The 13,306-nt window shown below is 39.2% G+C and overlaps 1 protein-coding gene across 1 annotated transcript in view; it reads left to right on the top strand.

Moving 5' to 3' along the window:
• PLCH1 (phospholipase C eta 1) overlaps positions 1–13,306 on the top strand; it is a 216,573-nt gene that overhangs the window by 197,840 nt on the left and 5,427 nt on the right. The window contains exons 16-23 of the mRNA XM_044251645.1: positions 2,849–3,028; positions 3,119–3,226; positions 4,398–4,522; positions 7,516–7,600; positions 10,172–10,318; positions 10,562–10,641; positions 12,167–12,226; positions 12,661–13,015. Coding sequence (XP_044107580.1) covers positions 2,849–3,028; positions 3,119–3,226; positions 4,398–4,522; positions 7,516–7,600; positions 10,172–10,318; positions 10,562–10,641; positions 12,167–12,226; positions 12,661–13,015 — 1,140 coding nt within the window. The remainder of the gene's footprint in view (positions 1–2,848; positions 3,029–3,118; positions 3,227–4,397; positions 4,523–7,515; positions 7,601–10,171; positions 10,319–10,561; positions 10,642–12,166; positions 12,227–12,660; positions 13,016–13,306) is intronic.

The raw sequence follows: 13,306 nt of genomic DNA, 5'->3' as shown, positions 1-13,306 counted from the left end.
TAAGTCTTTGCTCACGGTGGGGGCCATATTAATCACTGCGGTAGCCTGACTGGCTGGACAGAGAAAGACTTCATTATTATATAAAGTCAAATGCATTATAGTAGCGTCTTGCCCAAGGCATGAACTGTGGAGACCTGATGTCCTGGTCTGGTGACCAGATCACAGAGGGACGTTCCTAGTGCGAATGACCAGAAGAAAGAAGAAAACTAAAGTAGCACCTCAAAAATCCCATATTTTGTCATTGGGAATGTTTTCTTTGATGAAGATAATTTAACCCATAGATTGAAGTTTGAACAGAGCAGGAATTTCAGAAGCACTGATTCTTTCACTGATTTTCACCTGTTTTCCGTATCATGTTGCGTTGAGAAATCCTAGTCACAGGTGTTCTTACCCTGGGCTTCCCTGCTAGCTGCTCTTCTTCCCTTTATCCTCTTCCCTTCTCATTTCTGTTTTGTTCAGTTACTGAATGCTCATAGAAACAAACTCCAGTCATGTGGCTTTTCGACCTGATTCTAATTTTAGTGGAAGTGAAATCTAAATTAAAAATCTTTCATTTTCCCAACTTTTCCCAATCTTAGTGAAGGAAAAACAACATTGTGCCAAGTCTTAAGTCTGTCACAAATCTCTAGGATTCTCCTCAGAGATCTCTCTTCTTTGTTTTTCTCATTCCACAAGTGTATTGTTTTCTTTCTTACCTTTGGTGTTGATTCCTTCCTCAAATAAGACAATTAAAAAAAGTAAAATTAATTTCACATGAGAAACTGTCCTTGTAATAACTTCCCATAGCTAGAAAATAAACTCAGTGTGTGGTTTAATGGAGTGAAATGTGTATCTGGTTTAAAGGAATATAATTCTTTAAGAAGACATATTTATATATTTGAGAGAGAGGGAAAAAGATGAGAACACAAGCCAGGGCAAGAGGCAGAGGGCAAGGGAGAGAGAGAGAGAGAGAGAGAGAGAAGAGCAAGCAGACTCTCCACTGAGCAGGGAGCCCGACGCAGGGCTCGATCCCAGGACCCTGAGGTCATGACCCGAGCCAGAACCAAGAGTTGGATGCTTACCCAGCTGAGCCACTCAGGTGCCCCAAGGAATATAATTTTTACTAAATACCTTCAGAAACAATAATTCTATTAGCTTAATGGAAAATAATATTGAGTACTCTTTGCTCTTGAACTTGAGTTTTTGTTGTGTGTGCGTGTGTAGCCACAAAATGAGCAATAAATAACGAATGCATGTCTTACCCCAAAGCAAAGCAACTCAGATATATTCATATGCTAGCTGATAATATGCCTAATTAGCAAGGTCATCTTACTGATAGTGTGGTGTACATATTTATGTGGTGAGACAGAGAAAACAGTGGCACTGATTATAGTGTTACTGCACTTGACTGAGGCTTGTCAAAAAGACTGGATTTTCTTCCATCATGTTTAAAACATTACTCATCAAAATCTGCAAGTAAGATTATTTTTAATCTGCTTGACAAACGTAAACTATGTTAATAAGTATATCAATAAAATATATGTGAAAAGGAAACAGTGTATATGAGGGAAATTGTGTGATTAAAAACCGTAATTTCTTTGCCTCCGTTCTGTATTTATGATCACTCCAAGTTGCATCCCCAGAGTATAACTGTCGGTCATTTGGCCGGCGTTTAAAGTCTAAGGTTATACAGTTCTGAGGGCAACTGGGGCCCTGAGTGGGGCCCATATGGGCTCTAATTAACATGCATGGGGTGGATACAATTCAGGCCCCATTGACCCAGCAAGACTATGGAGTTCAACTCCTTGGCTTCGTGAGCCGTGTCCCTCCATCTGGGTTCAGACACACTTGGCTTGTCAGAGTAAACACTGGAATGATGAGGCTCTGGGCAAGTGTGGGTCTTTATTTGGGTTGGCTTCTTCTAGTAGGTCCAGATGATATATGAGTGGTCATTTTGGGGGTGGGATGAGGATGTTCAGTGAAGGAGTAGGAGTAATGGGGACATTATAGACACAGGATTGGAGAAAAGGGGGGATATTGAAGGCTTGGGGGTTACCTCCATCATGACCCACAGATTTGGTGCTTCCTTGGCCCTGGATTGACACGATCTGATGATAGTCCAGCAGAAACTGTAATATAGGCTTCCTATGCTTCTACCTCCCTTTATTTTTTTCCATGGTTTATTTGGATAGTGAAAGATTGTTCTTGTTTCTGAGATTTTGTCTTTTTATAATACTCTTTAAAGTCTTTCTCCATTTTTATTCCTTTTGCCCAAATAGCTTTTGACTGGTTTCATAATTCTAAACAAATTAACATTAAAACTCCATTTTTCTCCTTTGGAATTGGTATTTTATTTTCTTGGACCCTGAATGTTATCAGTTAATATGTACTTCACATGTGTGCTTTTTAGATGAATGTCTTCAATGAATGCCTCCTTGTCATCAGGATTAAGTTACATAATAATAAGTTACATAGTTTTATTTATCCATGACTGTCTATATCTTTGCCAAAGATGTTCTGTTGGAGTCATATCCCTAAAAAATAATTTTCCTGCCAGTCTTCTTCCTGGTAGCCAGACAGACATAAACTAGTGAGATGACTGAATTCCTGGGGGAGCATGGGACTCAGAAATACGCAGTTACCATTGCAAGATGAGCAGCTCAGATTTGATCCCAAATGGTTAAAGAGTCCCAGGAATGGGATTTTCTGGCTCTTTCTTGGCCCGAAGCTACTCCTACTCTGGTTGAATTCACTCTTTTGCTTTGCATTTTATTATGGACATAATCTGATATCTTAGAAAGTCTTTTGTGAGTGGTGGTTTCTCGATGGATGTTCTTGCATTTCTTTTCTCATGATTAAAAACTGCCAGGAACCACAGGAAACGTGTTGTCATTCAGTGAAACAAGAGCACATCAGGTGGTTCAGCAGAAGTCGGAGCAGTTCATGATTTATAACCAAAAGCAGCTCACAAGGATTTACCCCTCCGCCTACCGCATTGATTCCAGTAACTTCAACCCTCTGCCCTACTGGAACGCGGGTTGCCAGCTAGGTGTGTATGCCTCGGGAAGGAGCGGTTCTCTGTATGTCCTGACTCCTTGGTGCTGTCTTGCCTAACCTCTCAAACTTTGAACTTGCACAGTGGCACTGAACTACCAGTCTGAAGGGCGAATGATGCAATTAAATCGAGCCAAGTTCAAGACAAATGGCAATTGTGGCTACGTCCTCAAACCCCAGCAAATGTGCAAAGGTGTGTGTTCACTTCATAGTCCTCTCTCCAATTGTAGCCACCTTACTGGAGGAGCTCTCTGGAAAATGTGATACATCAGTGTTTTGCAAAATGAATTTTTTTTAAAAAGATTTTGTCTATTCATTAGAGAGAGGGAGATCACAAGTAGGCAGAGAGAGAGGGGCAAGCAGGTTCCCCACTAAGCAGAGAGCCAGATGTGGGGCTCAATCCCAGGACCCTGAGATCATGACCTGAACCGAAGGTAGAGGCCCAACCCACTGAGCCACCCAGGTGCCCCTGCAACATGATTTTTAAATAAGAGATAGGTGAAGGTGTTGCATGGAAATTAGAATTAGTCACAACTATTTAACATTTGGGTAGCATGATGTTTACAATGTTCTCTTGGGAGGTTATGTACATGAAGAGGGTCATAAATAGCAATGAATTGTCATCTGAGATCCAGTGCCTCCCAGCGTGATACTCACTGGGCATTACTTATAAGTTGTGCTGCCATGTAATGTCTGAGCCCAATCTTTGAGTCTGAAACCTGCTAGCAGAATTAAAATAACACCTGAGACAATTTTATCAAGCCCTTTTAGTCAGCGTAGTCTAATTATAAAGCAGTGCTAACAATAGGGAAAAGAAAAACACTTGTTTTTGGTTCTGCTCATTAGAATTCTTTAAAAATTTTCCAAATTGGGTTTTTTGCAATTCAGGTAAAGAAGTGTTAACAGATGTGCCTTCAGGATTTTATGCTCTGCCTGTTTTCTTGCTCTGCTGTTTGCTTTGTCTTGGGTCTTTCTGTTTGTTATATTCACTTTATACACCTACGATAGTTTAAGTTAGAAAATTATTTGAATCTGACATCTACACTGTTGGCATTCTAAGAAAATGCCTCTCTTCTCCCTCTCCATGATTGATAATTGCACCACAGACACTTTAAATTGGCCTGTTCCTTTGCCTTTGGGAGCATGGATTCTAACAGAAACCACAGCTATAGAAATGCCGGCCAGCATTGCCTTCAGGTGGAAGCCACACTGATAGTTATGTGATCATGTCTTAGCTCCAGGAAATACTGTAGTTGTTCAGCACTTGTTGTTTGTTCTGCGTGCTCGAAGGGTGTGTGTGTATGTGTTCCCGTGTTACCAGCCTCAGATTTTGTTGTTACCAACCTCTGCTTTACTTGCCTTAGGTACTTTCAACCCTTTCTCTGGTGACCCACTTCCTGCCAACCCCAAAAAGCAGCTCATCCTGAAAGTAATCAGTGGACAGCAACTCCCCAAACCTCCAGACTCCATGTTTGGAGACCGAGGCGAGGTAAGCCATGTGTATGACCCAAGTGCTTAATTACATGGTTATTTTATTGTGATTACATTTCATCTGAAATACCTTCAGAGTTCTTGCTCTCTCTCTCTCTCTTTCTCTCTGTGTATGTGTTTGTAAATGAGCACTGACCTCAGCTCATCGGGTGTCAGCTGACTTATTGGCAAGCATTGACAGTCCCTTCCGGAATGCATACACCATCTATGTTGGAGGCATGCCATGTTCTTCCTCTCAGGAGTGGTTTATCACCTCAGGCCCCTCAGGCTCCACCTTGTTAAACCAGCATTTTTGGATCTTGAATGTTGAGTGGGGACACAACTCAGCCCTGCTGTTAGCTTACCATAAACTCTTTGTTGCAAATCTCCTCTGACCTGTGATGCTATGTGACCGTCCTCTTTACCTTGTCAGCCTTCGCTCCTGTTCTCCACAGGGGCTATTGTCAGCCTTCTCTCTCCTCAAACGGGTGTTCCCGTCACTTTCCTTCTCATCTTTCACAGATGGCACCATGTCCTACTCCTCAGAAAGTAGGAGCTTCACATGGGATCATTTGTTCCATTGCTGTTGCCTCTAGCCTAATCCAAACCTCCCTCATCTCTCGTCAGTTCTGCTGAGGTAGCCCCACAGCTGACTGGTCTCCCTGCTTCCATTCTGTCCTCCTTTTAGCAGCAAGAGTAGCTGTTTGGACAGTATCAGAAAATGTATCCTTTTCTTTTCTTCACTGTCTGCAAAAATGAAGACCCTTGCTATTTTTTCCTCTCAAACTTTTTAGTTTGAAAATTTTTGAACCTCAGAAAACTTGTCAAGTTAGTAAAATTAATGTCACATCTCCAGCATCTAGCTTCACCAATAAAATTACTGAATTTTGTTATATTTGCTTTCTCTCCTTTTCATGTGTAGATGTATATATGTCTGTGTATATATGTATGTACATGTGTGTATGTGTATACACACATGTATACACAGAGATGAAGCAAATGTAACAAAATACAAAAATTATACACCCATATTATATTTGCATTTCTTCATAGAGTCATTTGAGAATAAGTTATTGATATCTTGACCCCTAAATACCTGTGTATTTAACATTTAGCTGTGTACTTTAGCATTTATCTCCTAAGAATAAGAATGTTCACCTCTAGAGCCACAATACAATCATGACATTTAATATTGGTATAATAATATTATCTAATGTAAAATCTGTATTCTTTTTTCTCCAGTTGTCCCCAAATTATCCTTGTATCTTCTTTTTTCTTTTCTTTTTTTCTTTATGTATTCAGGATCCAATGAAGGATCACACATTGCTTTTAGTTGTTATTTCTCTTTGGTCCTTTAAAAATCTAGAATAGTTCTCTAGCTTTCTTATTTTGTTCTCATGATATTGACATTTTATAAAATATCCAAGCCAGTTATTTTCAAAATGTCCTTCCGTTTGAATTTACCTGGTTGCTTCTTCATGATTGGAATAAAAAGAAATATACTTGCCACCATCCAATTCCATTCTTCCAGATGTCATGGAGATTACAGTCTGAGGAAAGCAGACACTGGGGTCCCAGGTCTGCAGATGAGGAGACAGAAGTATAGGTACATAATTTGCTTGGAGCAACACAGGAGCCAAGTTTTAAAGCAGGAATTTACTCTTCAGGCCTGTGGTCTTCTTGAATTCCTCAGGGACAGTAGTCATCCTCATTAGCTGCCCTCCAAAATCTGAGATACCCAGTAGTCCAGTTTTACCACAAGGTTCTACTGAAGGACGAATTTCTAGCATCAAATGATTAATTGAGAATGAGTAGACTTCATGGTTTATTTAGTAAGCAAAAAATATGTGTATCCACCCAATGTTCTCAACATGTTTTTCCAATGTACTTTGAGCTCTTATTCCCTGAAACTCTGTTGTTTCTTCTTCCTTTCCAAGCTCCTAAAATGTTTTCTCAAAGTAAATAACTCTCTCTCCTTTATACTTTTAGATCAGCTCTTTCTGGATTCTTAAGGTTTCAGTCTTTCATTGCTCTTTATTCAGAACTTGCATGGTGAAAGAGAGTTTACAAATGACCAACAAAGCAGGGTTCCTCCTTCTGGAGGGGAGGGGATGGTGGGGGGAGGTGGGAAGGAAGACTAAGCATTCATTTTTTTCTATTGATTCCTTTTTGATCTTATTATTTTTGGTACTTTTAATGTTACATTATAGTACACAGTTGATTTAAATACAGTAAAGTACACAAATCAGATGTGCATAACTTGATTAATTATTATGCAACACAGATCAATGCAGAACATCTGAGAACCCCCTCAGAAATCTTCCATTCACCCTTCCAGTAAATATCTACTCTCAACCCCCCCAATCAAACACCAACCCCTATCACAACACATTAATGTTGTCTGTGTTCAAACTTTATGTAAATAGACTCTTATAGTATATGCTCTTTTTTTTTTTTTTTTTTTTAAACTAATCTCTATACCCATCATGGGCCTTGAACTCATGTCTCCGAGATCAGGAGTTGCATGCTTTTCCAGCTGGGCCAGGCAGGCGATCCCAGTATATACCCTTTTAGGTCTGAATAGCTGAACATGATGTCTATGTTGCAGAAATTTTTTCTTTTTCATTACCGTATGGGAGTCATTAAATGAATAATCCACAGTTTAGACAATTAGGTTGTTTCTAGTATGTGAATATTATGAATACATATTACATATATGAATACAGCTGCTCTGAGCATGGACAAGAGCTCTCATTTCTGTTAAACATATACCTTGAACTGGAGTTGTAGGTTCATTGGATAAAATTTGTGTAGCATCAGTAAATATTGGCAAACTAAAATTTAATCTTTTTTTCTGTTTTATAAACCGAAATCTGTTATACAGTTTCTCTTTCTCAGTAAGCACCTAATAAAATGGGTTACTATTGAAACATGGACATTTTGGCCTATATTCTCAAATTAGTTAACATACATAGATACAGTTGCAATAATACTCTCTCTTTATTTACATAGATCATTGATCCTTTTGTTGAAGTTGAAATTATTGGATTGCCAGTAGACTGTTGTAAAGATCAAACTCGTGTAGTAGACGACAATGGTAAGATGATAATCTGTTGACTTTTAATCAAGAAGTTCTAGAAATAAAATTTGCACTGAAAAAGAAAAATTTGGCTATGTAGAAGAGAAACAACCCTAAAATTCATAACTGCCATCTGAGTTTATGTTAGATGCATGGTATGTTTTGGTGGATTTGTGATTTTGTTCTTAAATTCTTTCTTTTGAAGCAATTGTTTTCTAATGAAGAGAATTGATAGTATTTTAAAAGATGTTAAATCAGAAAGGATGAATACCCAACTTTTGTAGCAACATGGACAGGACTGGAAGAGATTATGCTGAGTGAAATAAGTCAAGCACAGAGTCTCAATTATCATATGGTTTCACTTATTTGTGGAGCATAACAAATAGCATGGAGGACAAGGGGAGATGGAAAGGAGAAGGGAGTTGAGGGAAATTGGAAAGGGAGGTGAACCATAAGAGACTATGGACTCTGAAAAACAATCTGAGGGTTTTGAAGGGGTGGGGGGTGGAAGGTTGGGGGATCCTGGTGGTGGGTATTATGGAGGGCACGTATTGCATGGAGCACTGGGTGTGGTGCATAAACAATGAATACTGCTATGCTGAAAAGAAAAAAAAACTTAGGAAAATGCCTCTATTATATTTTTAAATCGTATTTTCATGATGTAAGTTACTTCGGAGCTCTCACTCATGACTCCTATATGTCTTGATGGTTTTTCATTTTTTTCTGGAGCATGTAAAACTCTAAAAGCAAGTCCAGCATGCTTGGTCCAGTTTACTTCTCAATATGTCCATATGGTGGGTGGACACCATTCTTGTATTCCGGCCATGATGTAAAAAAAGCTTTCTTAACCTAAGCCTCGTGTCTTTTTCTTGGTAATCTTCTTACATAGTGTTTGTTCATACATTTGACAAACATTACAGAATACCCCTTTTTCTCAACCTTTAGTCATTAATACTCTAAACCACAATCCTCAAAACATTTAAGAAATTGGAGGTTTATAGTGAGAGCTTAAGAGGGGTTTTTCTTTTCTTTTTTTTTTTAAATTTAAATTCCATTAGCCAACATTTTTGTACATCACTAGTTTCAGACTTCTTTTTAAAGATTATTTTAGAGAGAGAGTGAGCACGAGCATGAGCCGGGTGGGGGTGGGGCAGATGGGGAGGGAGAGAGAATCTTAAGCAGACTCCACACCAAGTGCAAGCCGAGCCAGCTGCCCGGCTCAGTTTCTCTGCCCCAAGATCATGACCTGAGCCAAAATCAAGTCAGACACTCAACCGACTGAGTCACCCAGGTGCCCCCTTAAGAGGAGTTTTCCTAAGTGCTAGCTTAAGGAAAGGAATCTGGGGATTCAAGAGTAGCAGAAACCTATTACTTTAGGAAATAACATGCTTAAAGAAAGCGGACTTCCTATATTGCGTTTTCGCACCAATGGCCATAGTTTTGTTTTTGTTGTTTTTTTGTTTGTCTTTTGTTCTTTATCTAAAGAAGTACTTGAGAAGTCATTACTAAGGTAACAAAAACACAGGGACATGTCAATGATTTCAGTCCATAATTATTTCCTTAGTTGAGACATTTAATAGTAATAAGTAGCTGATGCCTCCTGGATACATGTATATAATAAAATTTATTAATTTTTAGAAAAGAAACTTAGAGAGTACTTGAATTTTTATCCATTTATATAATTATTTTATCAGAGAAAATTTTATCAAGAAATAAATGTATTCTTACCTTGCAGAATATAAGCTGAATTATATATCTATCTATTTATTTTCAATAGCTATGAAAACATATCTTCCATGTATTAAGGTTTTGCTTCATGGGAAGACACTGGAAAACAACAGTGTACATTCTGAGTTGACTCTGTAACTATCTGTGTGACTTTAGATGCACTATTTTCTCTGCATATTGGTTTTCTTAACTACAAAATGATTTATAAATACTTGCATTTCTTAGTTTAAAAAAAGCATTTGTTACTTGTGTGATTTTTAAAAATCATATAGCTTTGAAAGCTAATCATAATGCATTCCTTTTTCTTAATTAGAAAAAACCACAAAACTCCTGCCTTGACATCCTTAGAGGATTGCTATAACAATTAAACAAGATGCTATATGTACAGTAACATTGAAACCTACATAACACCTTATAAAATGTTTGCTGGTGATTATTATAGCAGTAGAATCTTTTGTGGGTCTGAAGCATAATTCTTTTGTTTCTGCAAGGCAGGATCTCTTTCTTCCTTTTTTTTTCCTCCTAAAACATTATTCTTAGATCAATACTAAAGATACTTTTTGAGCTTTTTGAAGCATTCTAAAATCACCTCAAGAAATGTCCCCTACAATGCCATTTGGGCATCAAAGATTATTAGAATTAATGTAATCATTTACAGGCAATCTTCCTACCAATTATTTTCTGGCAATGGGGCGAATTCCAAGACTTTATGTCAGTAAGGCACCCTGGAGTGGCTTGGTCATCTTCGCGAGTTTAATAACCATTGCAAGTAATTTTCAGTCTGCTTTGCAGATGTTGCTGCCAATTCATTTTTAGCCAAGCCCTTTGCTTTTCTGATTTTTCTCTTCCTATTTCTCTGAGGATTTAACCCCGTGTGGGAAGAAACCCTGACATTTACAGTACACATGCCAGACATCGCTTTGGTTCGGTTCTTGGTGTGGGATCATGATCCAATTGGACGAGACTTCGTTGGACAAAGAACTGTGACCTTCAGCAGCTTAGTGCCCGGTAGGCAGGGGCTGGCCTCTCCTCTCTGGGCAGACCGTTCAGTTTTTTTGGGAAAATTTAATATATGACATGTGATATATACAACGTCTGGCATATATGTTATATAAAATGTGGTATATGAGTGTTAACATGTTTTTAAATGTAAAGAATTATAGTAAAGTCAAATACTTCATTTCGTTGCACCCATGGGAAAGCCAAATGTAAGTCCAAGTAAAAGGAAACTGTTTTCTTTGCTTTTCTCAGGCTACCGGCATGTCTATCTGGAAGGACTGACAGAAGCATCTATATTTGTCCATATAACAATCAATGAAATCTATGGAAAGGTGAGAAAGAGTATAGGGCTTAAAGTCATGTGCAACAATAATATGGTCCTTAACAAAGTTATTTTTTTGACTAATCGCTTAAAAGGCACATACATCTTGACAAATTTCTCTAGCAGAAAACCAGTGAGAAGCCCAGCAAGCCCCGTGTGCCAGGCTGTCAAGTCCTGTCCTGATCCACATGTGCTCCTTCCACTGTTTTGGGGTGTGGCCTTAGTGTGGGCTTAGGAGAAAACCGCTATTCTCTCAGAAGCTCCTTTGTATATTTATTGTTAGTACAACAGTAAATATTTACCTAAACATTGAGTTTTATTTTACTACTTAAGAAGACCTAGCCAGCTGTAGCAGGCAATGTGGTGTCTCAGATGTTTGATGAATTACCAGCACTAACCAGACTGTGATTCTAGCCCATTCTTGGGGGATGCATTCATTTGGTGCCGTTGTATTTAGCCGAAAACCTGAAACTCCATGAATGCATTTAAAGCCACCCACAGGACTTTTAAGGATGTTATAAGGACTTTCTTTTAAGAACTAGACGACAAGAATGTATTCTAGTTTTCTCCTGATGCGACTCTCTTCATTACACAACTCATTTGAGGTTTACAAATCAATAGGCTTTCCTTTAGTCATGCCAAGTAACTGGGGACTTAGCCACTAGAATGAATTCCTGGGACCAGATGTGATTTGGAGGAACTATTAGAATCCTCTTGGCTAGCACCTAGGAATGTCCAGTGCTCTGTATTAGAAAAGTCTGCATTGCTTGGAGTTTCTCTTGTAGAGTTACAGACATTCTCTGTGCCTTAGCTTCCTCATCTGTAAAGGTCGGGTAAAAATAGTACCCATCTCATAAAAAACTACGTTATCCTTAGAAAGCTGCCTGACATAGAGTAAATGCTCAAAAATGTTGGCTGATATTAATATCATGACTATAAGCCAATTTCTAGGGAGTGGACCAGTTCAGGCTGAATTAGGGGGTATAATGTTTTTCCTTCCATCAGTTGGTATGGGAGGGGCACTAAGGATTCTAATGTCTAAGAGTGCTGGAGTTTTCTTCTATGACTTTCTTGTAGTCCTCGGTTTCTGTCTGTGCTGTTCATCTGACATAAATGCACACAAATGTAAATGTCGGAAGATGATTCTTGAGCTTCTAGGGATCCCAGCCTACCTAAGTAGTATCTCTAGCATTTATCCTCTCGAGGGAAACAGTAACATTCAGAATTTATTTAAAACTTGAGCCAGGAAGGAATCAAAGTGTTCCATAGGATTTCTGTTCTCCTAAATAGATGCCTGCTTCTAAGTCGCATTATGGATTACTTTGGAGTGTATTTGGGTTGGGATGCATAAAGCGCAATGTGGCGGTGATGAGCAGAGTACCTCATGAAGCTGAAACCACCAAAGGTGGAAGAAGGAGTGCTAGATGCATATGCGTTCTCATCTTTTGTTGTTACTTGTACACGTGTACACACTTGTACACTTTCTTGAATGAGCCCACATTGTGTTCTGTTGTGTTTGTTTTCTTTCCTTGCAGTGGAGCCCTTTAATACTCAACCCCAGTTATACTATATTGCACTTTCTAGGAGCTACAAAGGTAGTTTCTCGGCATGGTGCCCTGTTCGTGCTGACAAGTTTCTTTTTAAATGGTCATGGCAGCATGCTCTCATACCACTCCATTTCCTGCTTCCCACTTGGAAACATGCATCTGTTGCTTTAAGGTGGCTTGAAGTTCATAGCAGTCTATTAAGTGTGGAAACATTTCCAATCACCTTGCCATCTCTGGGTAGGAAGCTTCTGGGTGGCTTGGTTGCAAAAAACGGAAGTCTGCCTCGTCACAAAGTAAGGTCCATAAGGCGTGCATGACATTGTGTCGACATGCTGTGAGCTGCGGTTTTCTTGGTTTGAATATACTTCGATGGCTGTGCGATGTTGCTGTGTGTCCACTTTTCATGGAGCTGTCATTTGGAAGGCAAGTTGTTGACACAATGGGATTTGCTTAACCCGTGCGTCCTCCTTTTGTGTCTTCAGAACAGACAGCTCCAAGGTCTGAAGGGATTGTTCAATAAGAATCCCAGGCACGGTTCTTCGGAAAACAATTCCCATTACGTTCGGAAACGATCCATTGGAGACAGGATTTTGCGACGCACAGCCAGTGCTCCGGCCAAAGGCAGAAAAAAGAGCAAAATGGGCTTCCAGGAAATGGTAGAGATTAAGGATTCTGTGTCGGAGGCTTCAAGAGATCAAGACGGTGTCCTGAGGAGGACCACACGGAGTTTGCAAGAGCGCCCTGTCTCTTTGCCTGTTGACAAAAGTCTTCTGGGGGCTTTGTCACTGCCTATATCTGCAACAGCAAAAGACACTGAAGGAAAAGAACACTCCCTGGGTAAGATGCTTTATGTTTCTCTAAGAACAACTCTTTTGAAGCCATATTTTGGTCCCTGATTACCATTATGACCTGGTTGACATTTTATAGTCAAAGTAAAATTATACTAAAAAATAGTTTTTAATGTTAACTTTAGGCCAGATTTTAAACTTCGGGGAGAAGGGGAAAGAACTATTTCCCAGTCACCTAAAGCCTTAAAATAACACTGACATTTGAAATTGATAGTGAGGGGGATAAGGGGAGCAATCAGGTGTGACAGTATGGAGCCCGGGGGTCTGTGAGGTGTCCTAG

The sequence above is a fragment of the Neovison vison genome, chromosome 6 (genome assembly GCF_020171115.1).
Source record: "Neovison vison isolate M4711 chromosome 6, ASM_NN_V1, whole genome shotgun sequence".
Classification (NCBI taxonomy): domain Eukaryota; kingdom Metazoa; phylum Chordata; class Mammalia; order Carnivora; family Mustelidae; genus Neogale; species Neogale vison.
This window is presented reverse-complemented; position numbering and strand designations above follow the sequence as displayed.